This window comes from Nicrophorus vespilloides, unplaced genomic scaffold (assembly GCF_001412225.1).
Source record: "Nicrophorus vespilloides isolate i.1.1-1 unplaced genomic scaffold, Nicve_v1.0, whole genome shotgun sequence".
Classification (NCBI taxonomy): Eukaryota; Metazoa; Arthropoda; class Insecta; order Coleoptera; family Silphidae; genus Nicrophorus; species Nicrophorus vespilloides.
Window position 1 is genome coordinate 1 of NW_017100037.1, and position 23,185 is coordinate 23,185.

Here is a 23,185-nt window from a genome sequence, read left to right on the forward strand (position 1 = left end):
AAAAAAAGATTACAATTCTGCCGTATCCCGTGAACCCCCCCTGAACCCACGCCTCCGAAGAGACTGGTGCCTTAAACCAGCGCCTTAGACCGCTCGGCCACGCTACCTACTGTCAAATTGACGTTTATAAAGGTTCCAAGCATCGCTCACTATAAACCAGGCAACCCAACTAACACGTCTGTTTCTGTGACATATTCGCAAAATGCATGATAAATAAATAGAATTTTTACTTAACGAAACGTTTTTATTATATACAATATTCAGTTCGTAACACTATGCGATTTATTTGCGCAATTTCCTTGAAGGAAGTCGACAAGTTGGTCCTTGCTCAGATAATGCTGCTCGTCGTTTTTCACGTCGATCACCTCCAACCTGGCGGGCGTCTCCGTGGCTTTACTGCCGACCACCACGATGTACGGATATCCCGTTCTCTTCGCATCCAGAACCCTCTTCCCGATAGTCAGAGCGTTCCTGTCGTCCAGCAGGACCTCGTCGCAGAAAACGCCGTCCAAAGTCCTGTACATTTCCAACGGCAAATCCTTCACCGCAGAATCCTCCTTGCTTCCATCCTTCGGGGAAATTATGATGATGCTGTAGGGGGCGAGAACATCCGGCCACCTGATCTCGTGTTCCAGTGAACCAACTTCGATGGCAGCGGCCAAGATCCGCGATATTCCCAGCCCGTAACTGCCCATCTGCAACGCGACCGCATTCGAATTTATCCCCATGAAGTTTGCGTTCAGAGGCTTCGAGTACTTCTCACCCAGCAGAAACGTGTGTCCCACCTGTGAAACGATAATAACAATGAATCGAGTATAAAAATACAGAATATCCCGAAATACCTCTATTCCATTTTTGATTAAGTCTTTATCGTTGTTTCCGCAAACCGGACATTGCAATTCGTCGCCGGCCAATTCAACGTTAGCACGGTAACCACAACTGCCGCAACTCAATATCTTATCCTCTCCAATTTTCGAAATAAAATGGAATTCATTGGAAATACTGCCTCCCATATTTCCAGTTGTACCCAAGACTATAATAACACGACCATATTAATATATGTTTAAATCACTCAATCAATCAAACCTTTAACGAAATTAATTCCAATCAATTTAAAGATTCTTTCGTAAGCCTCGCAGACTTGGTCGTAGGTGGCACGCGCCAATTCCATGTTAAGATCGAAGCTGTACAGATCTTTCATGATGAACTGTCTGGCCCTCATCAACCCAAACCTGGGTTTCATTTCATCCCTGAACTTGCTGCTGATTTGATACAGTTTCAGTGGAAACTGCTTATAGGACATTGGTGTTATAGTTGCTAGCAGATCAGCAGCAGCCTCTTCGTGAGTCTTAAATCACAGAAAGGAAAAAAGTAACAACAAAAACCCAATTGATCTCAGAGTAGACTTACTTACTGGACTTAAAATGTAACTACCATCATGCCTATCCTTGACTTTGAACAGCTCAGAATCAACATCGCTAATCCTTCCTGTGAATAGCAACATAAATATCTTCTACCTGTGACTGTTTATCAACAGTTTATTGATCACCCACCTGTTTTCTCCCACAGTTTGGAATAAGTTAATGTCGGGAATATCACTTTTTGTGCATCAATGTTTGCCATCTCCTCATCGACAATCTTTGTGAGTTTGTTTAGTGAGCGAACAGCCAACGGCAGATAATGGAAACTGCCTGGACTCGATTGTTTTATGATGCCAAGATCAAGCATTAGCTGGAATCGTAAGAGCAGTTGCAAATACTACAGTTTCACATTAAAAATACACACCTTTTGGCTTAAGGATGTTAAATCTACATTTTTAGCTTGAATATTTTTCTGTACGGGATTCAATGGTTGAAATAATCTGGAGGATCTATGCACGATGCGTATCTTGTTCATTTTCTTATCTCATTCAATTTTCACTCAACATTTCTCAATTTAAACTATATTTTGTGGGGTTAAGGCTTGGGATTGCTTCAACGTAACTTTACGAGGTGGCGCTTTTAACAATAAAGTTTCATTTAAAAGAGAAAAATATATTATTGTTATTAACCATGTACAAACATTATTATTGTATGTAATCTAATATTCTTAAGATCTTATCGATGGTCTCAGAGCTGCAGTTCATCGACATCGTTTTGCACATAAGCTGCACGAGATCTTCGCTGTCGTGCTCCAAGTCGTAGGGTATATTGTAGAACGTAATGTAATTGGTTAGTTTGTGCTGCAGATTCTGTGGACAAACCAATGGCTCGCCTAGGATGTACGATTTCAGGAGTGGGCGTATCTCCTCTTCCCATTCGTCCATGATCATGATGGTTTGATGGTGCAAGGATAATATGAACTCGGAATTCGTCAGAGTCGATCGCAGACGATTACCGAGCACAAAGTCTTTGATCATCCGTAAATTCCATAGCTCCATCGTACTTTTGAGCACGTTCAGATCTTTCACAGTCTGAAATACGAACATTTTGTTTGATATATTCTACGTTAAATTGTTACATTTTACCTTAATCAAGTTTACGAAGACAGGCATGATGGAGAGTTTATCTTTGATGACGCAGTCGTAGGCGGCTCGCGTAATGTTCTGCTTGAATTTCGCTTCTTCGTGCGAGTATTCTCGATCCTTGTGGACGTTGAGGAAGTGATCGGTGAAGTACTTGACGACGCAATCTGACGAGAAAGACTCTATGGCCTTTGGCGGAGGATCCCAGGGGACGACCTTCGACTTCATCAGAGTGTGAGCCAGATCACTTTGGAAGCCCAACTTATCCTCCGTGTAACTTAAACAACCTGCCCTAGGTTTAACATCTATGCAGCAGCACGACGAAAGCAACTTTCTGCAAATAGAATCAAAATCATGTAACATCTTCATATCATCATAACGGATGTCACGTTAAATACATTAGCTGATCCCAGTTGCGTTCCCTCTCGAAGACAACGGGCCAATAACGTTCGTCCTTGATGGAAACCTTGTACAGAGTGTTCAAGTCCGGTATCAAACCGGGACCCCTGAAATTAAGCGTCGTTCCGTCCAGCTTGATCACGCAAATGTTCGCGTAGCACATCCTGCCCACGGTGATGTCTTTGGGAATGATCAGTCTCGGCTCCACGGCCATCACGTACAGATGTCGAAAAGCCTGAAGATGATACCTAAGAAAATAACTCATTAACACATGATACTAACATCAATATATAATATTATATATACCTATTATCGTTGCTGTGAGTTGGGAATTTGGGATAGAAGGCGCAAATCAAGGCGGCCACGCTTGCTGGTGAATTGGAGAGCGTGTAGCGACCGCCGCCCAAGAACAAGAGTCCCAGAGCCATGTGGATGGCCAGATGTGAACCGTACGTCACGACGGCACTGCTCAGTATGCCGACCCTTCTTCGCAGAAACCGCACGATCCTCATGATCTCCAGATTTCCAGTTCCGGCCATCACCTAAATCAAAATAATAATTGCAATAATGTAACAGTAATTAGATTTGCTTGTACTTACCATAGAAACAGAAAGTAAGACCACATTGAGGCATGTCTCTATAGTCGGTTTTCCTGCAAGTTCAGCGATGGACTTGGATGTGAGCGAGGTGAACATGTGGCAATAGTCCAGCAGGGTGGCGAATGCGACTTCATCGGCGGATCCTGCGAACCTGAGGCCCAGTGCGAAACAGGCTCCAGCAATTATGTTGCAATACGCCTGGCTGCAATTATCACAAAAAAAAAACATATACTTTACATCAAAAGGAACCCAAATAACTGTAGTTACTTCATTCCCTCGTAGTCGACGTCCATGAGTGGAGATGGTTTGACCATGCAGTAGGGTCTGATCGTGTTCGGCACCTGATTCTCGATCCACTCCTTGTCCGGACTGATCTCGTTCCACAGTATCAACGCTGTGAATTAAGAACGCTGCATTTAGAATGAGTTATAGTTTACGTTATTAACTCGTTTACCTCTAGACAGTGTGCGAAGCATCAGAAAATCCGGACGAACAAAGTCGAGGAGGTATTGCGTCTGCGGCGGAGCCATCCAGTCGGCGATCGCCTTGTTTCCTGTTCCCAGATACATGAGACCCAAGGCAAGTGTGGCGCCCGGCGCGGTCACATCCAAATTGACGCTCGAACCTTCGCGGATTTGGAAGGACGGTACCTTGTACTTGTCCTTCTGCGAACCCAGCAGAGGCCTCTTGTTACCACCGACCATGTAGTAGTGCAAGGTGTCCGGTACGTTCAAGTCGGAGAGGCCGGACGGCTTTCCGCCTTGCCTCAACGTGACCAGACCGAGCGCGAGACCCGCTGCCAGAGAATACGATTCTCTGTCGACGCTGTTCTCCATCTCGGGGCCAGGCGGCCGTCCGATTTCTGTCAGCAGTATCTCGGTCATGTGACGGTGCGCCGTGCCTTGATACACCAAACCGATACCAAAGAGCGCGGCCACCTGAAGATTCTGCGGTACATCCATTTCCATCGAGGTAGGCGGCAGCAGAGTCTCAATGTGAACGCCCAACATTTTCGTTAGGACCAGATTCGAGGTGGCTCTGTTTGCAGCCGACAAACCTGCGCACAGTTAAAGTATTTACGTACATATAGTAATAGTTCACAGATTTATCGTTTATACCTAAAAGGATTCCAACGCTGGTCATTTCCTGGAATTTGACCAAGTAATCGAAAGTGTTAAGAATGGCCAGATTCTTTAGGTGACCGTTGAGTCCTAGCGCCATCAGGAAACCCGCATGTTCCATCACGGTTTCCATATTGTTCCTTGGTTTGTTGAAAATGATCCAGGTGGAATCGATATTCATGGCGTCGGGGTCGATGCGGAGGCCGTTCGCTACGCCGTTGTGGAAGAGCGGCCAGAGGTTCATGTTAGCCGGAGTGTCGATGTGTGTTAACTCGACGCTCGAACCTCTGGGTGGAGCTTTTCCAGTTAGGCAGAGATGCGGAATGGGTAACGGTTCAGTTATAACCGGTGTCGCTGTACGAAGCGTAAACATGCCCCTAAAAACAACGATTAATTAATATTAGACAACAATAACAACTGTTCAAAAGATTCACCTTCCAACGGGTAGAGCCATGGTTCGGGTGCAGATCGCGTACAGCTGTTTCTCTTGATCTTCGATGAAATCGTGATCGGAAACGTCCGGCCTCTGCACCAAATCCACTGAAACTGACTTGGAGCTCTGCAGCCATCGCCTGCACTCGCTCACTCGCATATCGTCGGAGAAGCGAAGTTTCAGCAGAGGACCATCGACATCCTCCATCCCGTCTTCGTGGTTGCCTTCCACCACCTGATTGATGATCGGAAGATTTTCATTTATCTGCCCGAACATTGTATACTTTTGCTTGGCATGAGAATACGGCTTTTTCTAAACAAACAAACATAAATGTTTAAGCGCTAAATTTCTTGACTGCACTTAAATTACCGATTCGATGATTTGCGCTTGAGATGCGAGGTCCGGCCTCTGGAGCAAATTGAAAGCTTCTGGTGGCCAATCGGTGGGCGGATTCTCGCGGCACCTCCATAGAGCATCGTGCAGTACGAAATTCACGCCCGCCGGATACGTTTCCAGGTCTCGCGTTGTGATGCCCAGCTCGGCCATCAGTAGGACAACTTTCTGCTCCGTCAGATCGTTCGTTACGTCGTAATTCACCTTGAGATTCGCGTCCGGCGCCTTCGACTTGACGCCCGGTGGACTGATGTACTTGATGAAATTATCGTAATTCAACTCGACGTTCTCCTTGGTGACGCCGTGCATGTAAATACCGCACAGCTGAAAATACAATTGCTACCCTTAGTCGTGCGTAATGAGAATGATTCATACATACCTGCATCATGTTGCGACTTCTAACGTTCACGTTGGCGACGATCGGATAACTGTCAGTGGTTTCTCCGTTGAACAATCTAGAAAAGTGGCCGAATATATTGGTGGGCTCGTCGGTGATGGCGGACCACTGGATGACATTCTTCAGATCTGTAGCGGAGAACTGGCTGGAATCTGTGTAGATGGGACACTGATCGGGAAAATCGCGCCAATAGTGCATCACGTAGTACTTGTTTCCCAGATCCATTGCCAGTTTGCTCAAGAACGAGGCGAGCAGTGGCAGATCGTGTTTGCACAGCGTGTTCAGCTTCAAATCTTCGTAGAGCAGGTGCAACGAGTACTGGATAATCTTAATGTGCGTGAACAGGATGGACTTGCTGTTCACGTGGACGTCGCTGTCGATCTTGAGCTGCCTCCGGTATGGCTCCTTGGTAAATTTCAGCACGTTCCCGACGCCATCTATGACCGCATAATGCGTGTCCGAATGCTGCAGCCGTTTCCAATCGGATTCGCTGCCGAAAGCGGATTGCCGTTGCCTCTTGGCAGCGCACGACGGCGTCGTCGCCGTGTCCGCAAGGCCACCTTCGCTGCTTTGGTCGTTCTCGTAGCCCAGAAGCTCCAGCAGAAGAGCGGTGAACATCTCCCATTCTTTCTCCACGGTTAGCTCGATGGTGCCGGGCGAGTTTCTCGTCGCGTACCAGCGCGTTAACAGTGTTATCGTTGCATTGCTCTGTAAGATTTGCCTCAGCACGTTCAAGCAGTTCTCTACCAGCGTCGTCGAGACCATTTGCGGCAGACTGACTCTATAGTATGATCCGTCCGAATACTGCAGAGTCACTCTGTTTTCTATTGAATCTCTCAGACCGCGCAAGTACGTCTTCACACTCTCGCCTTTACGAAACACACATATCAATTAATATATGTGTGTGATCAATATTGTATTTTACGTTTACCTCCCAAGTTGTAGTTCTCTGCAGGCAGCGGAAACTGGAGTACATTGGGATTCTTGGAAGATGTGGGCAACACGGGTGAGAGTAGATGATCATCGAAGCGCGGAACTTCCGACGAAGTTTGGGAACTCGGCAGCAAGCTGCTCCTCCTTCGAAACAATTCATTATTTCATTTGTAATGCACATTGAATCTATACAATGATAATAATAATACCTAGGAAAAGGCGATGTGAATTGTTTCAGACTCCTTCTAACTACGAAAGGTGAGGGCACATGCTGAGCGAGGACACCTCCGATGTGAAGTTTCCCGACGATCGTCAAACCCGAGTACAGCACGACGTTTCCCGTGTGCTCAAGGATGGCCAGCATGTGGAGATGCTGGAAAGAGAGGTTGTGCAAAAAAAATGTTATTTTCAATCGATCAAACTTACCGGTATAGCAACGGAATCTTTGGCGCTGATGCTTCGGTTCATGCCGAAGACGATGCAGTTCGGATTTGTAAAGTCGATTTTTACTATCGACAGCTGCAAACGATTGAGGACAAAGTAGCACAGGTACCATTGTCCGATGAGATCGTCTATCAGATAAACGCTGGTCGCTGGACCGTTCAAAATACCCTCCCTGCAAAAATGAAACTTTATGTATTATATATTGCTTTCAAGATTTTGTAACCCACTGAAGCATTGAAGTGCTCTCGGACCATAAATAATCCAAGCAAAAGGCCGGATCCGTCGCGTTGTAGCTCTGGGTGGTGTCCAAATTCATGCGGTCGGGAATCGTGCTCATCGTATCGCCGGTCAGTCTGGAGCTGTGCAAACGCGACAAGCGCAACAGCCAAGGACTCCCCGTCGGTAGTGGAGACGCAGCAGGTGTATGACATCGACTGAGAGTGCCAGCAGGACTGGACGGAAAATGACTGCTGGCCACGCTAGTCGCACGACTGCTGAACGGACTTATACCAGGCGGCATGCAGTTCTTGTAGCCCTCGATCATAGACATGTGACTTTTAAACTTGTTAGAAATGCTGAAGCCGGAGGGCGTCGCGTTGTTCGTTTTGTTCGCCGTATCGATCCATTCGTCCTGTTTCACCCTTCTTATCCTATACACGCTGTGCAGGCCGGTGCTGCCGTCGTACATCATGCAGATGCTCGGATTTTCCAACGTGTACACGACTTGCAGATGCTCGTCGTTGATGATGTTCGTGCATCCTTGCTTCGAAATCACCATCGGACTGACCTCGTCCAGCGGATGCGTCAGAGAAAACATGCTGGCTTGAATATCCCTGTTTTGTTCTGCAATCATATTTTAATTAATCAGTACATTACAGTACAAAGAACGTAGACTCTGTTTACCATTATTCTCCTTCTCCAAAAGTATACCAAACTTGGTGTTCCAAACTTTAAGCACTTGGAATGGCAGAGTAGTGATAAAGTCTTCACTGTCCATCGTGTACACCCTCAGATTTTGACTGTCCACTATGCAAACGCAATGCAGAGCGTCGCCCAAGGGTACGTCGTCTTTGTTCTCCATGTTTTCCATCGACTTGAATTCAGGCCTCTCGCAATAAAACGTGCTCCAAGTGGCGTGTTTCACCGGATGCACGGACGAATACGAGCATATCGTAGTTCTCGCGTTCTCATATAAATTGTAAGAAAGCCCTTTGGTCCACACAACCAGATTACCTTTCACGTACAGTTCCTCCTCCATGTAACCCATTTCCGATTTGAATTTAACATTCTCGTGTGTTCCACTCTGACCAAGATACGATTTATTCGAACTACATTTCGAGTCTGCATCCAACGAGAAACGCTTGCTCTGATGCAACTTTGATGCGTTGACATCGGAAACCCGGCGATTCGTCTTATTGGAGACGTTCGTTTCCATGCTTTTGCAGCTCCACGAATCATCGTAGAGGAATTCGCTGTGCGATTTGTTCTCAGGTGGTAAAAAACTTCTGCTACCATTATTCACCTGCTCCCGTGTCAGAGATAACTTCTCTTTGCGTTCCGTAAACGCGTTCGGACTTTTCCTGATCGCCCACCACTCGTTCGACTCCTCGGTCAAGGATACTTTCTTGAATTTGTGAGACAACAGATCATCGGCAGAATTGTTCTTCAAGCTTTGCGCCAGGTCCGGTGGACCTGGATGCCTTAATGCTTGCTGCCTTCCACCTGGGATGAACTCCTGAAACGGATACAGTAAATTGAGAAAAGCCAGCAATTGATAAGATCATCAAATACCTGCGGATCAGTGGCAGCAATCATTATTTCTGTATTTTCATCCAGTTTACCTTCGTGCAGTCAGCCAAAACGTAAAACGTGAATGAAACGTGAATTATAACATAAATTCAAGACGACTCGTTACACTTAATACAGTTTAAACAAGGCAAAAATCGAGCACAACAAGTACACAGTTTTTCACATTTTAGGTTATGTTTTGATACAAATTCAAATTTTTTTTATTTGCTAAAACCTACCCTGATAACAGCGTTGCCGATACTTTCAGTAGTTCAAAAACAATGTTTTATTTTTTTTTAATTAAATTAATATATAATACGCAATATATCTGCAATTGATAATCTTATTAAGAAGAAAATTATTTGTTAATTTCAAACAATTTAAAAATCTTCAAATTGTAAGTTGAGTTGCATACATTCAATAGCATTCGTTGAAATATTTTACATATCAAATTCAAAATTTTTTATTTGCTAACCTACCCTGATAACAGCGTTGCTGATGCTTCCAGTAGTTCAAAAATAATGTTTTAATTTTTTTAATTAAATTAATATATAATATAAATATACGCAATATATCTGCAATTGATAAGAAGAATTTTATTTGTTAATTTCAAACGATTTAAAAATCTTCAAATTGTAAGTTGAGTTGCATACATTCAATAGCATTCCTTGAAATATTTTACATATTATCAAATCCAATTTTTTTTATTTGCCAACCTACTGATAACAGCGTTGCTGATGCTTCCAATAGTTCAAAAATAATGTTTATATTTTTTTTAATTAAATTAATATACAATATATATACACAATTGATAATTTTATTAAGAAGAAAATTATTTGTTAATTTCAAACGATTTAAAAATCTTCAAATTGTAAGTTGAGTTGCATACATTCAATAGCATTCGTTGAAATATTTTACATATTATCCTATAGTATTGATTAACATATTAGAATTATAAATGAATACGTTCATAATGAATAAGATTCGATGTGATCTTGAAGAAAGTGTGTGTGTGTGCACCCTTGAAATTAGTTAATCGAAGATGGCAGCACCGATAAAGGGTGTCAATGACAATCACATGACATTATTCACTCCTTGTCAGCTGACCGAGTCGAGTTTTCAGTCTTGTGGTCAGATTTGTTAATAGTTGGAAGAAATGGGTGCTTCGTATATCCCTTTCATCGTGTTCACCACCCTGTGGGCTATCGTGGGAATAGTGTTGCCTTTCGTTGTGCCAAAGGGACCGAATAGAGGGTAAAATAGACTAAAATTTCTTAAGTAACCTTATTTACACTGTTTTCTTGATCACAGGATCATTCAGGTGGTTCTCATGCTAACGGCTGCGACCTGCTGGCTGTTGTAAGTATTCCCCCCCGAATATATACCATTCCAAATTGATAAAACTAATTGATTTCTCTGTAGTTGGCTGTGTTGCTACATGGCACAGATGAACCCGTTGATTGGCCCCAAACTAGACAGGCACACAATCATGATTTTAGCTAAAGAATGGGTAAGTTTAAGTGTTATTTGTTTGGATGATAGTCCTAAATTCGCGTTCAATATTTTTGCAGGGCAACTCTCCGATTACTTTAGCAAAATAATGAATTGATCGCACCAGTTAATCAGCATTAAATTTCCATTTCGTCAAGTATTCAGTATATGTTGTATATATATTACTACAAATGTATGTATGAGTAGAGTTTTTATTTAGTTGAAGCAAGAAGGAAAAAACAACTGTAGGTTATTCATTATTAGTGTGTAATGTTATGTTAATAGTAATAAATTAATGTCGCTCCGTTCGCGTTGATCAATTTTATTTATTTTTTGTGTGTGTGGCTGCATAGGCAACCCAACGAACCGTAAAGTTTTTTGCTTTTTCCCTCCCGAATCCCACTGATGCGAGAGTGCGAGTGATTGTAAGAATCCTGCGAGCGATTAAAATGATCTGTCAAGGCTTTTCTATGGTCAGTGTGTGAAAGTCGGTGAATGTGTTGGAACAGTTGAGTTGAGTAAGAAGCGAGCGCGCGAGAGAGAGAGTGTGCATAGAGAGCGTATATTTTAAATGATTAGTTGGCTGGAAACAATAGAACAGTAAACAGTCGTACTGTGTGTCAGTCGTGGTTGGTTTTTTTTTTCCTGTGTGTGTTAGAAATATGTTTTCGGGAATTTTGAGGAAATCTGGCCAGAAATTGCTGGGGCAATTGCAGCAGAAAACGCGCACGACATTCGCGACCAGTTCAAAATTGCGAGCAGGTTATGCGCTGGAATGGTCGACGAACGCGAAGTTCAACAAACTCGTGCTGGACAAGTACATGTGCCTGCCGACGCCGGACTGCAAGTGCCAGGTGAAGTACATCTGGATCGATGGAACCGGTGAGAATTTGCGCGGGAAGACGCGCACCCTGGATTTCGTTCCGTCGTGCTACGAGGAGGTGCCGAAATGGTCGTACGACGGGAGCTCGTGTTTCCAGGCGCACGGCGAAGACACGGACATCTTCCTCATACCTGTCGCGATGTACAAGGATCCGTTTCGCAGGGGCAACAACAAGTTGGTGCTGTGCGAGACGTACGACAAGGATCTGCAGCCGACGTCGACGAACCATCGGGCAGCGTGCGCCGACGCCGTCCGCAAGATATGCAAGCACGAACCGCAGTTCGGATTGGAGCAAGAGTACCAGCTGATGGACGCGGACCATAGGCCGCTGGGATGGCCAGCGATGCGCGGTGAACCGGAGGTCACCGGGCTGTGCTACTGCGGCGTCGGGTCGAACAACGTCGTCGGCAGGGATATCGTGGAGGCGCACTACAGGGCCTGCCTGTACGCCGGCCTCGACATCGCCGGCTCTAACGCGGAGGTCACCTACGGCCAATGGGAGTTCCAGATCGGCGTGTCGGATGGCATAAAGGGTCCCGACGATCTCTGGATGGGTCGTTTCATCCTCAATCGGATGGCCGAGGAGTTCGGCGTCTGGATCTCGTACCATCCGAAGCTGTTTCCGAATTGGAACGGTGCCGGCTGCCACACGAACTTCTCCACGAAGGAGATGCGCGACGACGGCGGTCTCAAGGTCATCGAGGAGTGCATCTGCAAGCTGTCGAAGAGACACAAGGAGCACATGAAGCGGTACGATCCCAAGTGCGGCGAGTACAACAAGCTTCGGTTGACGGGTCTCCACGAGACGAGTTCGATGGACGTCTTCACGCACGCCGTCGGCAATCGATCGTCGAGCGTCAGGATTCACCGGGAAACTGTTGCCAAGAAGAAGGGCTACTTCGAGGACAGGAGGCCTTCGTCCAATTGCGATCCGTACGCCGTCTGCGATGCCATAGTCAGAACCTGCTACCTAGATGAATGTTGATTGTATTCTATTATATATACATATTATATACACACGCACGCACGCAACGCGCGCACACAAACACACATAAATATTTTTCTATTTTATTTTATTTCTATAATTCAATATATATATAATGAAAGAGTAGCAGTTGTAGTTGGTAATAATATTTAATAATAATGATTGAATTAGCAGCAATAGGTATCGCCGATACTTTGCCAAACGGTTTTGGTTTTCAAAAAGTACAGTTTCTTGTTGATGTTCTGCCAGATGACTCTGCCGTTATCGTACTTGATGGCAATCTGATCACCGAAACTGCAGCTGTCGACGTCGCTTCTGGCGTTGCAAATGTTGAAGATGTTCGGCATCAATTCGCTGAACTTGCGCAACAGCGAGTCATCGACGTCCGAATGGTAAACGACAATTATCCGGTTGCCTTGGGCGATGATGTTCATTGCAGCCTCGATGAGATCCTCGGTCTCGTGTCGCAGATGGATGACGACGACGCCGACGGCCTCCGCGTACGTTGAAACCGTGTACTTGCCGCCGTGCCTTATCGCCGCCGAGCTCATCGAGTCGAAATCGTCGCATTTCGACGACGCCCTCAATACGCTCTCGATTATCTCCGATCTGAATGGAACACAAATATCTCCAGTTACAACAACAACAAGAAACAACTTTCTCTTTCCTACTTACTTGAATCCTTTATTGCTACCATCCGAGGCGAATTTGTACAATCGTCGGCACCGTTCTACGGACGACAATTTGGGCCAGTCGGTGGGATTCTTCGCAAATAGATTCAGTGCGAAATCTAAACACACGGATCTGGGCTGAAAGTATTCCCAGCGGTTCAGAGGCCATTGCATCTCGGGCGTCAGTTTGTTGAAGCAATTCACCCAAACGGTCGAGCACTTGATTGACAAATTATAAACAATTACAATTATACGAATGCGTTAATAATAACAACGACAATTATGTTCGATTATTACGTCTAATTGCATGGCGACTTCGTTGGCGAGGCCGATCTTCTCCGTCCAAACGCTGATGGCCACCTCGTTGCGACAATTGTTGGCGAGCGCGACGGCTTCCTTCGCGTCGCGGAAACCCAGCACGGTCAAGATCGGTATGGTGGAAACATCAACGCCGTCCGTCATGTGCTCGGGCATGACGGAATTCCCGTAGACGCGACCACCGATGAGCAGAGCCGGCGCGAAGCTGCCACCCAGAGAACCAGGCGCGAACACCTCTATGCCGAGATCGCGTGCATCCTTCAGGCACTTCTTGAATTTCCCCTGGTAATTCTTGATCGAAATCGGAAAGTTCACCTGCGCTTGGCAATCGTACGCGAAGCCCATCTTGATCTTCGTCAGTATCCGCTTCAGCTCCCTCGTGAACTCGTCCAAGACATCGTCCTGCACGAGGACGGTGCCGACGGACCAAGGAAGCTGACGAAAACAAACACACAATATTGTACGTCATATTATTGTTGTTGTTGAGGAATGAATGAATTACCAAGCCCTGATGCGCCCAAGTCGCGTCGACGCAACTGTAACATGCGGAGAGGATGTCCGCATTGTTGAAGACGATCATCGGCGCCTTGTCCTGCCGTCTGTCGTCGCCGTCGCCGTAATAAAATTCCACATCGAATATCCATCCGGTAGCTCTGCAATTGAAGCAAACGTGAAGTTTAAAACCTCTTCAGAGCGAATGCTTTTGCATCTTTTTACCCGGACTTTAGCGCCAGATCGAGAAGCAGGTCGAAGACGTAGGCGCATTCCTTTGCCAGCAGCACCTTCACGCTCTTATTGCCAAGCCAGACCAAGCGGAACGCGAGATTCACGAGCGAATCGTGCTTGCGAAAATAGAATTCGCCGCTGTTTTGCAGGAAACGATGCTTTCTGAAACCGAAATTGCAGTGGAAATCCTGCATCACGGACAGACTCTGTCTGGTGTCCTTCGGCGGGATGTCGCGAAGCAGCAGCTCGAGTTGGACGATCAGCTCGGTCGACTTTTTAATTTCCTCCGCGAATCTACCAAATTTAAAAATCGAATTCAAATTGAGCGTTAAACTTTTCGCGCGCGCGAATCACCTAATCACATCGAATTTCCATCCATGAAAGTCTCCGATTTCCTCATGTTCCCTCGGTTCGAAATCGACGATTTCGAATTCGTTTTGCTCGCCCGGCGGATCGGACACTTTGAACATGTGCGGCTCGTAGTTCAGCAGGAATTCCTGCAAATTCGAATTTCCCGCTGAAGATTTCGCATTGTTTTTTTTTTGCGGACTTCTTTTTTTTTTCTTTTTTTGTATTAATGCGTAAATTTACAGATTGAATAACCATAGAGATTAGGTCTATATGAGGTAGGTAAAGTCTATATGAAAATAAACGAATTAATGTTCGTTTCCTCTTATGCAACCGATAAACATGTTATTTTGACATAACCTCAAACGCTCGCCGCGAACGGTCAAACGCAGAGGATCGCCGTAAAAACAAAGGAAATTTCTTACTTCAGCCTCCTTGATCGAGTAAGATTTCTCTCCGTACTCCATCGTCGCCAGTGCTTCCTTCACTTTCTTGCAGTACGCCTTCCTGTTAATATCCATGTCGCTAATGATAAAACATGTACTGGGAACTTTAGATTAAAATGCATTCCACACCCATTATCATTGATAAATTTTTTTTTATTTATTTTTTTTTTTTGTTAAGCAGATATAAATTTATATAGAAATATAATGAACTGTTGCAGTATTCGCAGGGATGTTGAGCGTGGGAAGGCAATGCTTCTCAAAGTTTGTGTTGCCTGGCAGCAAAACGCTTGCGGGCAACGCCAATCGAATATACACCAGCAATGGGTTGAAGAAGATGCTGCACAGCAATTCGCTGTGGAACAAGCAGCCACTCGTTAAGCATGCCAAGGTAATTATTTCATGATTGGGGTTTCGTTGTGGTGACTGGTAACATCTTCAGGGTAACTTGTTGAGGGGAACCGGTACTGTGGCGATGCGACTGACTGCAGAGACTTCAACAAATTCCAATAGAGCTGTCGGTTACTGGCTGATGACGTGCGGAGGGATGGTGTTTGTTGCTGTAGTATTAGGTAGTGTAGCATATATTTTCATGCTCGAGAGTGCAAAGACTGTAGTTAAGGAAGCTGTTGAGACGACAAAGGGCAAATAATAAATGTGGATGAATAAAAATCTGTTGTTTTATTGAAAGGTGGTGTGACTCGACTGACAGAGTCTGGCCTGTCGATGGTGACTTGGAAGCTGCTGGGTGAGAAGATGCCCAGGACGCAGGAGGAATGGGAATCGGAGTTTCGAAAGTACAAGGAGTTTCCCGAGTTTAAAATGTGATTTTTTTGATTATATTATATATGTATGTTATATGTTGAATTAATTGGTTTCGGTTTCGTCTTAGAAAGAACAAGGACATGACGCTGTCAGAGTTCAAGTGGATCTGGCACATGGAGTTCGGGCACAGGATGTGGGGTCGCGCCATCGGTGCGGCCTTCCTCGTGCCGGCGGCCTACTTTTGGATGCGCGGAAGACTGCGACCCGGAATGAAGCCGAGGATCGTGGCCTTCGGAAGTCTCATCGCGGCGCAGGTTCGTCCCGTTTTGTAAATTACAAAATTCGTTACATTTTAACGAAGCAGATAACGAAGCCGAATGTTTATTTACTGATGCGACTCGTCGAGTGACCCGTGGGATACATTCAGAATGTTTTGAATTCCTTCACAATAACATCGGCTGTTAGCTAACTAGCTACTTCTTCCTCCAACGAAGATCCGCTAGAAACGCTTATCTGAACGACACAGACATAATCGAGTTTAGAAGCGAACTCCCCACGTGTCGCGCTCCGCCGCAATTCGCTTACGACACGCAATTAATGCAAAGAACTATGCAAATTCCACGAATAGACTTAGCAACAAACCCAAAGTATAATCATTACTTGCAAGCAAAACAAAATCTATATAGAAAAAAAAAAGACCGTTCTGAAGGTGAAACTTAACGAATAATTACTTAAGTTTAAGTATTCTGCGTGGGCGCCGTAGCTGGAGGTCGTTCGAAAAAACAACAATTAAAAAATTGCAATATCGAAACGCAAAGTACATTCTGTTATTTTCCATCCTCAACGATTGAACGACTCGATTAAATGTCTGTAACGTATGAAACATTTGTCGCCAACATCGCACTTTCTGCGAAAGTTTCGAGTTACGAGTTACGCAACACTTGTTTACGTAAACGCAAGAATTATTTTTGTTTTCACGTTATATTCGAATGCGTGAAAATACACTTCAAAGCCACCTCAGAAATTTTACGCTGACATTTATTGTGTCAAAATCGTGCGAATTCCAAGAACTTGTCACAATTTCATTTCCGTAATTTTAACGCTGACATTTATTGTGTCAAAATCGTGCGAATTCCAAGAACTTGTCGCAATTCCATTTCCGAAATTTAACGCTGACATTTATTGTGTCAAAATTGTGCGAATTCCAAGAAATTGTCACAATTTCATTTCCGTAATTTTAACGCTGACATTTATTGTGTCAAAATGTGCGAATTCCAAGAAATTGTCACAATTTCATTTCCGAAATTTAACGCTGACATTTATTGTGTCAAAATGTGCGAATTCCAAGAACTTGTCACAATTTCATTTCCGTAATTTTAACGCTGACATTTATTGTGTCAAAATTGTGCGAATTCCAAGAAATTGTCACAATTTCATTTCCGAAATTTAACACTGACATTTATTGTGTCAAAATTGTGCGAATTCCAAGAAATTGTCACAATTTCATTTCCGAAATGATAGTTTCGATCGGCGTGTACAACGAAATACGATTCGATACACAAGAAATGCACGCTTTTTTTCTTTTTTTTGTTGTTGTTGATGCTGGTGTTCATCCTTGAAAACCGCACAAAGCCAGTTTAGAATATTGACACTGACATTAAGATTAATTCGTAATATCGCATGTTTTCCTGTCATAATTCCATATGGAATTCTCCCATCGAAATGTAAACTCTCACTTTAAATTAATATCAGCGGATGGAGCGAATGCTGCTTGCCGACACACAAACAATTTAAACGTTTCCTACTAAATTTTTAATTTTTTTTGCGTATGATATTTAATTGAGTTGATTATTAGTTGTGTTGTGTATGGAATAGTTTCAATGACGGGAAACGCGAATTTAGCCTCGGGGTTTTTTCCTAATTATATGTTTACTTTTTTTCTCGTATCGAAAAAAACAACACGTAATTTCTCTTTGCAGCTGCGAAATTACCGCAATTTGTGTGGTGTTATTAACGATTTGTTCAATATAAATTTTCCATCAATTTCGTTCCGTTTTCTCTATAACTCATGGAATATTTGCAATTAGAATGTTTGCAAGGCGATCAATCAATAAATCAATCAGAGGAGGTAGAAAGTTGATAGCCTTAATATCCAAATATTATAAAACATTGACTTTATTTACTGCATAGATGTTATTACTTTGCAATTATTTCTATTTATGTATGAAATCTGTTAGTTCTAATCGATATTTTAGTTTAAAATCTATTTGACAGTCTAATAACTGAAATGTTCCAATTCATAGATTAACTTTTATTCCTTTGCGGACATGTGGCATATATATCCGCCCTATCCTTTACAAAGGACACTTGCAAAATTGCATGTTAGTCGACTGTGGTGGCGCACTTATTGAATCTTAGTTCTAATCGAGATTTTAGTTTAAAATCTACTTGACACTCTAATAACTGAGATGTTCCAATTCATAGATCAACATTTATTCCTTTTTCGGACATGTGGCATATATATCCGCCCTATCTTTTACAAAGGACACTTGCAAAATTGCAAGTTAGTCGACTGTGGTGGCGCACTTATTGAATCTTTGTCCTTTACAAGGACACAAGGTAAACATGTTGTGATGTTGTTGAGAAGTTAATCGATAAATAGGAAATTTTATAAACAATAAAATACATTCTGAATGTATGATCCTGAATGAATTGACAATTTATGTGTCAATAAGTTGACAGATAAATTGTCAAGATGAAGGATGTTGAAAGTTGAGAAAACATAAAATGAATTAGTCGGAATTGTATGAATTAATAATAATCGAGGAGATAAACGAGCGATAAGTGTGGTCCATCGACCTCTTGGGTCCTTCGTGTCCTTCGCATCACGTCCAAGAAGATTAAACGACGTTTCACGATGAAGATTAATAGTACTGCCCAAATAGTTCAACGAGTGTTTATCGAAAACAGCGGTGATAAATGTGTCAATATCTGTTCTGTTTGTTTTTTTCTCCTTCGTCATCCAATTTGTGTGTATGTGAAACTTACATATCTAATTTGGCCGACTTGATACGCTCGAACGCGTTTCAAACAAATTGCGGCTGATAGGAGAGATTGACCCCCAGAGCTGACCGCGATCCAGCAGCCGTGACCGAAAGATAGATAGATTGCTTTGGTTTACGCAAGAGAGCCTCTCACCTCTCACCGATACGGTAATGCGGATACGCTTTCATCTAACCGGTATTTGCACAATAAAACCGGTATCAGAGGAAAATATATATATTCGAGTAGTCGTAAATGTGAGTTTGAATTGTTTCAGGGATTGATGGGATGGTACATGGTGAAGTCTGGACTGGAGGATAGATTCCACGGGGAATCTGATGTGCCGAGGGTGTCGCAGTACAGGCTAGCCGCCCATCTCAGTTTGGCGTTCGTCCTTTACACGCTGTTCGTGTGGTCCGGATTGGATCATCTGGTGCCAGCTGGAACCATTCCGACCACCTCTCAGAGCGTCGTCAAAGCTGCGCGGAAGTTCCGAATGCTGGCGCATTCCTGCAAGGGTCTGGTCTTCCTCACCGCAGTCTCCGGTTCGCATCCAATTAACATTTCGTCGATCATCTCTTGTAATCTGGTCAATTTTTTGTTGTAGGTGCTTTCGTCGCCGGTTTGGACGCCGGACTCGTCTACAATTCCTTCCCGAAGATGGCCGATAAATGGGTGCCTGACGATGTTATGGCTCTGCAGCCGAAGATCTCGAATTTCACGGAGAACCCGACGACGGTTCAATTCGATCACAGGATACTAGGAACGACAACGCTCACTTTAATCTCCACCTTGTGGCTTCTGTCCAAGCGACGGGTGTTGCCTCCGAGAGCGTACAAGGCTGCAAATGCTTTAGCCGCGATGGCCTGGCTTCAGGTGGGCTTAGGCATCTCCACTCTCCTCACCTACGTTCCCGTCTCTTTGGCGGCTTGCCACCAGAGCGGTTCTCTCGTCCTCCTATCGACGGCCATTTGGCTCACGCACGAACTCAAACGCCTACCAAAATAGTTTACATACTCATAAACATTGTACAAATACAGTTACTAATTATACTTCAATTTGCAATCTTTCTATCTAAAAAAAAAACCCAGAATAATAACACTCGAGATTCCACAAATCAAAACTAAATTAAACTTTGGTTTATCTCCGTGGGAGTAGTTTTCGTACAAAAATGGACAACACAATGGAAGCTTGTGGCTTAATCGAAGATAACAACTGCACATGCAGAATATATCAGCGTTGTCTCGTCGAAGGGACCTAATCGATCAGTGAAACGCGATGTGGCGACTAATAGCTATAGTTTCGTTATCCCTGCCTTTCATCGATGCAGCAGGTACACAATCCACTTGTTATTCAAGTGTTTACTAAATCTAATCATAATGTGTACGTTTATATTCGAAAACACCTGTGATTTCGTTTTAATTTAAGCTTAAATTAAATCTACTTTACTAATTCTACTCATTACATTATATTCATTTTGCATTTGTTAATTAAGTTTTGTGATTTTGCTTAAGTTATTTGGTTTGAAATCTTTGTATGTTCTTAATAATTATTGAGCTTAGCTACAATCATTCATGTATTTTATTTAAATTCAAATGTTGCTATTGTAGACACTTAATGTCAAAGTTAACACATAAATTGTCAAAGTTATATTCAATTAGAGTAATAAATAGTTGAGTTTTAAACGTCGAATGATGCTTAAAATTGAGTAAAGGGAAGAGTGGAGAGTTCTGAAATGAATTCTATTACTTTATTACGTGAATTGATTAAGAAAATAATAATATAATATCAATGAATTGTCATCGTGGTTATATGTCAAAGTTGACACATAAATTGTCAAAATTGTATTCAATTAGAGTAATAAAGAGTTGAGTTTTAAACGTCGAATGATGCATAAAATTGATTAAAGGGAAGAGTGGAGAGATCTTAAATGAATTCTGTTACTTTATTACATGAATTGATTAAGAAAATAATAATATGTTATGAATGAATTGTCATCGTGGTTATATGTCAAAGTTGTCATATAAATTGTCAAAATTGTATTCAATTACAGTCATCAATAGTTGAGTTTTAAACGTCGAATGATGCTTAAAATTGAGTAAAGGGAAGAGTGGAGAGATCTGAAATGAATTCTGTTACTTTATTACATGCGTTGATTAAGAAAATAATAATATAATATGAATAAATTGTCATCGTGGTTACATGACAAAGTTGACACATAAATTGTCAAAATTATATTCAATTACAGTAATAAATAGTTGAGTTTTAAACGTCGAATGATGCTTAAAATTGAGTAAATGGAAGAGTGGAGAGATCTGAAATGAATTCTGTTACTTTATTACATGAATTGATTAAGAAAATAATAATATGTTATGAATGGATTGTCATCGTGGTTATATGTCAAAGTTGTCACATAAATTGTCAAAATTGTATTCAATTAGAGTAATAAATAGTTGAGTTTTAAACGTCGAATGATGCTTAAAATTGAGTAAAGGGAAGAGTGGAGAGATCTGAAATGAATTCTGTTACTTTATTACATGCATTGATTAAGAAAATAATAATATGTTATCAATGAATTGTCATCGTGGTTATATGTCAAAGTTGACAAAAAAATTGTCATTGCTTTAATATGTACATTTTTGTTTTGTTTTTTTGTACTTAACATATTGTATATTTTATAAACGTTAAATTTCGTTGTTGGATAAGACGTGAAATACGAAATATTTTTATTGTTGTTGTTGTAATTAGGATGTCGTGTGTCCATAAACAATGGTCTCGGTAATCCTCAGGCTTTGATCCTTGATCCTAAAAAAACGGAAGGTGCAGAAGCTTTCTTCCTGCCCACCGATGGAGATGTGATCGAGTTCAAGGAAAATCAATCCGTTCTCTTCGCCTGTCCCGGCGGTAAACTGATCGTCGGCGAGACGAACATGAACGTGAAGGAGGCAGAAGGAAAATGCAAGTCGAACAAGTTCGAGGTGTTATCGAACACCGTTCGGATGAACGAAATCAACTGCACCAGAATGCCGGCGCACAAGGCCAGGTACACGGGCAACTCCTGCTTGGGAAAATTCAAAGAGATCGAAGCCGGTTTTCAGTTGGAGGAGAGGTTCGTCCGAGTCATCAAGATCTGCTTCGATTACGTTTCCCAGAACGCCATATATTCAGAGTTCAATTTGACGAGAACCATTGACGGTTACCAAGTGGCCTTCCCCAGACCAGATTTCACCGAAGACGGCTTCTACGATGTCGGTGCGACGAACGTTAACAATCTGTACACGCGCAACACCCAAAGGAAGACCATCAACGCTCTTCTGGGTCTTCCTCCCGATTCCAACAAGTACGTTGCTGCCAGTGGAAACTTCTACTTGGCCAGGGGACATCTGACCGCGAAAGCCGACTTCCTTTACGGATCTCAGCAGAGGGTCACCTTTAAATACGTGAATGTTATGCCGCAGTGGCAGACCCTCAATGGTAACAACTGGAACGCTCTTGAGGCCGACGTCCGAACGTTCGCTGCCGACAAGGGCCTAGATCTGATCGTGTACACGGGCGGACACGGCGTCTCCACTCTGCCCGACGCGGAAACCGGTGAACAGACTGAACTTTACTTGTACGTGGACGGCAAAAGGAATGGGATCGCCGTTCCACGGTTCTTCTGGAAGGTGATCTATGAGAAATCCACCAAAGCCGGTCTCGCTTTCGTCGCCGTCAACAATCCTTACGATTTGGACCTGGAAGCTAACACTTTGTGCGAAAGCGTCTGCGATCAGGCGGATTGGCTCACATGGAAGAACGACAACGTCGAGAAGGGCTATGGTTATTGCTGCGACGTTAATGAATTGAGGAAGATCATCAGGACGATCCCAGACTTTCCAGTCACCTCATTGCTAGTTTAACAAATTGTTACACATACAATTATTAATTCATGTTTTAATAAAATATTTTATAAACAATAAAAGTTTTCGAGTTATTAACGAAAATCCATGTTTTTGGTAAATCCAATTCACTTCTTTTCCCAAATTCTACAGCTCATAGCAGGCGACTCGGTAACAGTAAGAAGATGATGTAATTATCTTAAGGGGTTGTCGAGTTATTCACGAAAAACTGAAAAAAAATCGAAAAAAACGTCGTTTCTCTATTACGTAAAGAACATTACGTAACTTTTGTTACATACAAAGTTGCGCAACGCTTGCGTGCATCTGATTATGCAATAAAATCATAAAATAGTTTATTACTTTTCGAGTTATTAACGAAAAACTGAAAACATGACTTTTTTGACAAATTCAATTCACTTTTTTCCAATTTCAACAGCTCATAGCAGGCGACTCGGTGGCAGTAAGAAGATGCCAGTACATTCGTTGGATAGGTGAGACATTCAGCTTTCATAAGAGTGGTCAATGATGTAATTATCTTAAAGGGTTCTCGAGTTATTGACGAAAAACTGACAAAAAAAAAATCGAAAAAAACGTCGTTTCTCTCTTACGTAACGAACATTACGTA

General features: G+C 42.9%; 7 protein-coding genes across 9 annotated transcripts; 4 read left to right on the forward strand and 3 right to left on the reverse strand.

Annotated features, from left to right (window-relative positions):
- Positions 1 to 255: 255 nt before the first annotated feature.
- LOC108566706 (probable proline--tRNA ligase, mitochondrial) lies at positions 256 to 1,990 on the reverse strand. The gene is made up of 6 exons (XM_017926724.1): positions 1,786 to 1,990; positions 1,554 to 1,731; positions 1,415 to 1,488; positions 1,087 to 1,348; positions 843 to 1,033; positions 256 to 785 (listed from the first exon to the last, which is right to left on the reverse strand). Exons 1-6 carry the CDS (start codon positions 1,894 to 1,896, stop codon positions 261 to 263), a joined length of 1,341 nt encoding a protein of 446 aa, XP_017782213.1. The 5' UTR covers positions 1,897 to 1,990; the 3' UTR covers positions 256 to 260.
- Positions 1,991 to 2,044: 54 nt separating this feature from the next.
- Positions 2,045 to 9,195, reverse strand: LOC108566705 (anaphase-promoting complex subunit 1). Its single transcript, XM_017926723.1, has 17 exons — positions 9,014 to 9,195; positions 8,126 to 8,957; positions 7,450 to 8,065; positions 7,205 to 7,394; positions 6,988 to 7,151; positions 6,777 to 6,922; positions 5,828 to 6,714; positions 5,425 to 5,772; positions 5,057 to 5,367; positions 4,620 to 4,999; positions 3,956 to 4,558; positions 3,769 to 3,895; positions 3,502 to 3,703; positions 3,209 to 3,444; positions 2,902 to 3,150; positions 2,507 to 2,837; positions 2,045 to 2,452 (listed from the first exon to the last, which is right to left on the reverse strand). The coding sequence occupies exons 1-17, from the start codon at positions 9,035 to 9,037 to the stop codon at positions 2,066 to 2,068; spliced, it is 6,033 nt and encodes a 2,010-aa protein (XP_017782212.1). The 5' UTR covers positions 9,038 to 9,195; the 3' UTR covers positions 2,045 to 2,065.
- An 889-nt stretch (positions 9,196 to 10,084) lies between these two features.
- Positions 10,085 to 10,809, forward strand: LOC108566710 (V-type proton ATPase subunit e-like). Its single transcript, XM_017926726.1, has 4 exons — positions 10,085 to 10,264; positions 10,322 to 10,369; positions 10,433 to 10,520; positions 10,582 to 10,809. The coding sequence occupies exons 1-4, from the start codon at positions 10,167 to 10,169 to the stop codon at positions 10,609 to 10,611; spliced, it is 264 nt and encodes an 87-aa protein (XP_017782215.1). The 5' UTR covers positions 10,085 to 10,166; the 3' UTR covers positions 10,612 to 10,809.
- Positions 10,810 to 10,954: 145 nt separating this feature from the next.
- LOC108566707 (glutamine synthetase 2 cytoplasmic-like) lies at positions 10,955 to 12,432 on the forward strand. Its single transcript, XM_017926725.1, has one exon. The coding sequence runs from the start codon at positions 11,164 to 11,166 to the stop codon at positions 12,367 to 12,369; it is 1,206 nt and encodes a 401-aa protein (XP_017782214.1). The 5' UTR covers positions 10,955 to 11,163; the 3' UTR covers positions 12,370 to 12,432.
- A 65-nt stretch (positions 12,433 to 12,497) lies between these two features.
- LOC108566702 lies at positions 12,498 to 15,064 on the reverse strand. Its single transcript, XM_017926718.1, has 7 exons — positions 14,858 to 15,064; positions 14,439 to 14,581; positions 14,076 to 14,378; positions 13,861 to 14,011; positions 13,338 to 13,793; positions 13,045 to 13,259; positions 12,498 to 12,978 (listed from the first exon to the last, which is right to left on the reverse strand). The coding sequence occupies exons 1-7, from the start codon at positions 14,951 to 14,953 to the stop codon at positions 12,537 to 12,539; spliced, it is 1,806 nt and encodes a 601-aa protein (XP_017782207.1). The 5' UTR covers positions 14,954 to 15,064; the 3' UTR covers positions 12,498 to 12,536.
- LOC108566703 (cytochrome c oxidase assembly protein COX15 homolog) lies at positions 14,603 to 19,737 on the forward strand. 3 transcript variants are annotated; one of them, XM_017926721.1, is made up of 7 exons: positions 14,603 to 14,710; positions 15,097 to 15,266; positions 15,318 to 15,447; positions 15,567 to 15,699; positions 15,768 to 15,954; positions 18,960 to 19,227; positions 19,290 to 19,690. In XM_017926721.1, exons 2-7 carry the CDS (start codon positions 15,108 to 15,110, stop codon positions 19,688 to 19,690), a joined length of 1,278 nt encoding a protein of 425 aa, XP_017782210.1. In that variant the 5' UTR covers positions 14,603 to 14,710; positions 15,097 to 15,107. The 3 variants fall into 3 exon arrangements, with proteins under 3 accessions (XP_017782210.1, XP_017782208.1, XP_017782209.1); XM_017926719.1 differs by lacking the exon at positions 14,603 to 14,710 and adding an exon at positions 14,718 to 14,875 and having other exon boundaries at positions 19,290 to 19,737; XM_017926720.1 differs by lacking the exon at positions 14,603 to 14,710 and adding an exon at positions 14,718 to 14,929.
- A 103-nt stretch (positions 19,738 to 19,840) lies between these two features.
- On the forward strand, positions 19,841 to 22,639 carry LOC108566704. Its single transcript, XM_017926722.1, has 2 exons — positions 19,841 to 20,015; positions 21,431 to 22,639. The coding sequence occupies exons 1-2, from the start codon at positions 19,961 to 19,963 to the stop codon at positions 22,579 to 22,581; spliced, it is 1,206 nt and encodes a 401-aa protein (XP_017782211.1). The 5' UTR covers positions 19,841 to 19,960; the 3' UTR covers positions 22,582 to 22,639.
- The last annotated feature ends 546 nt before the right edge of the window (positions 22,640 to 23,185 follow it).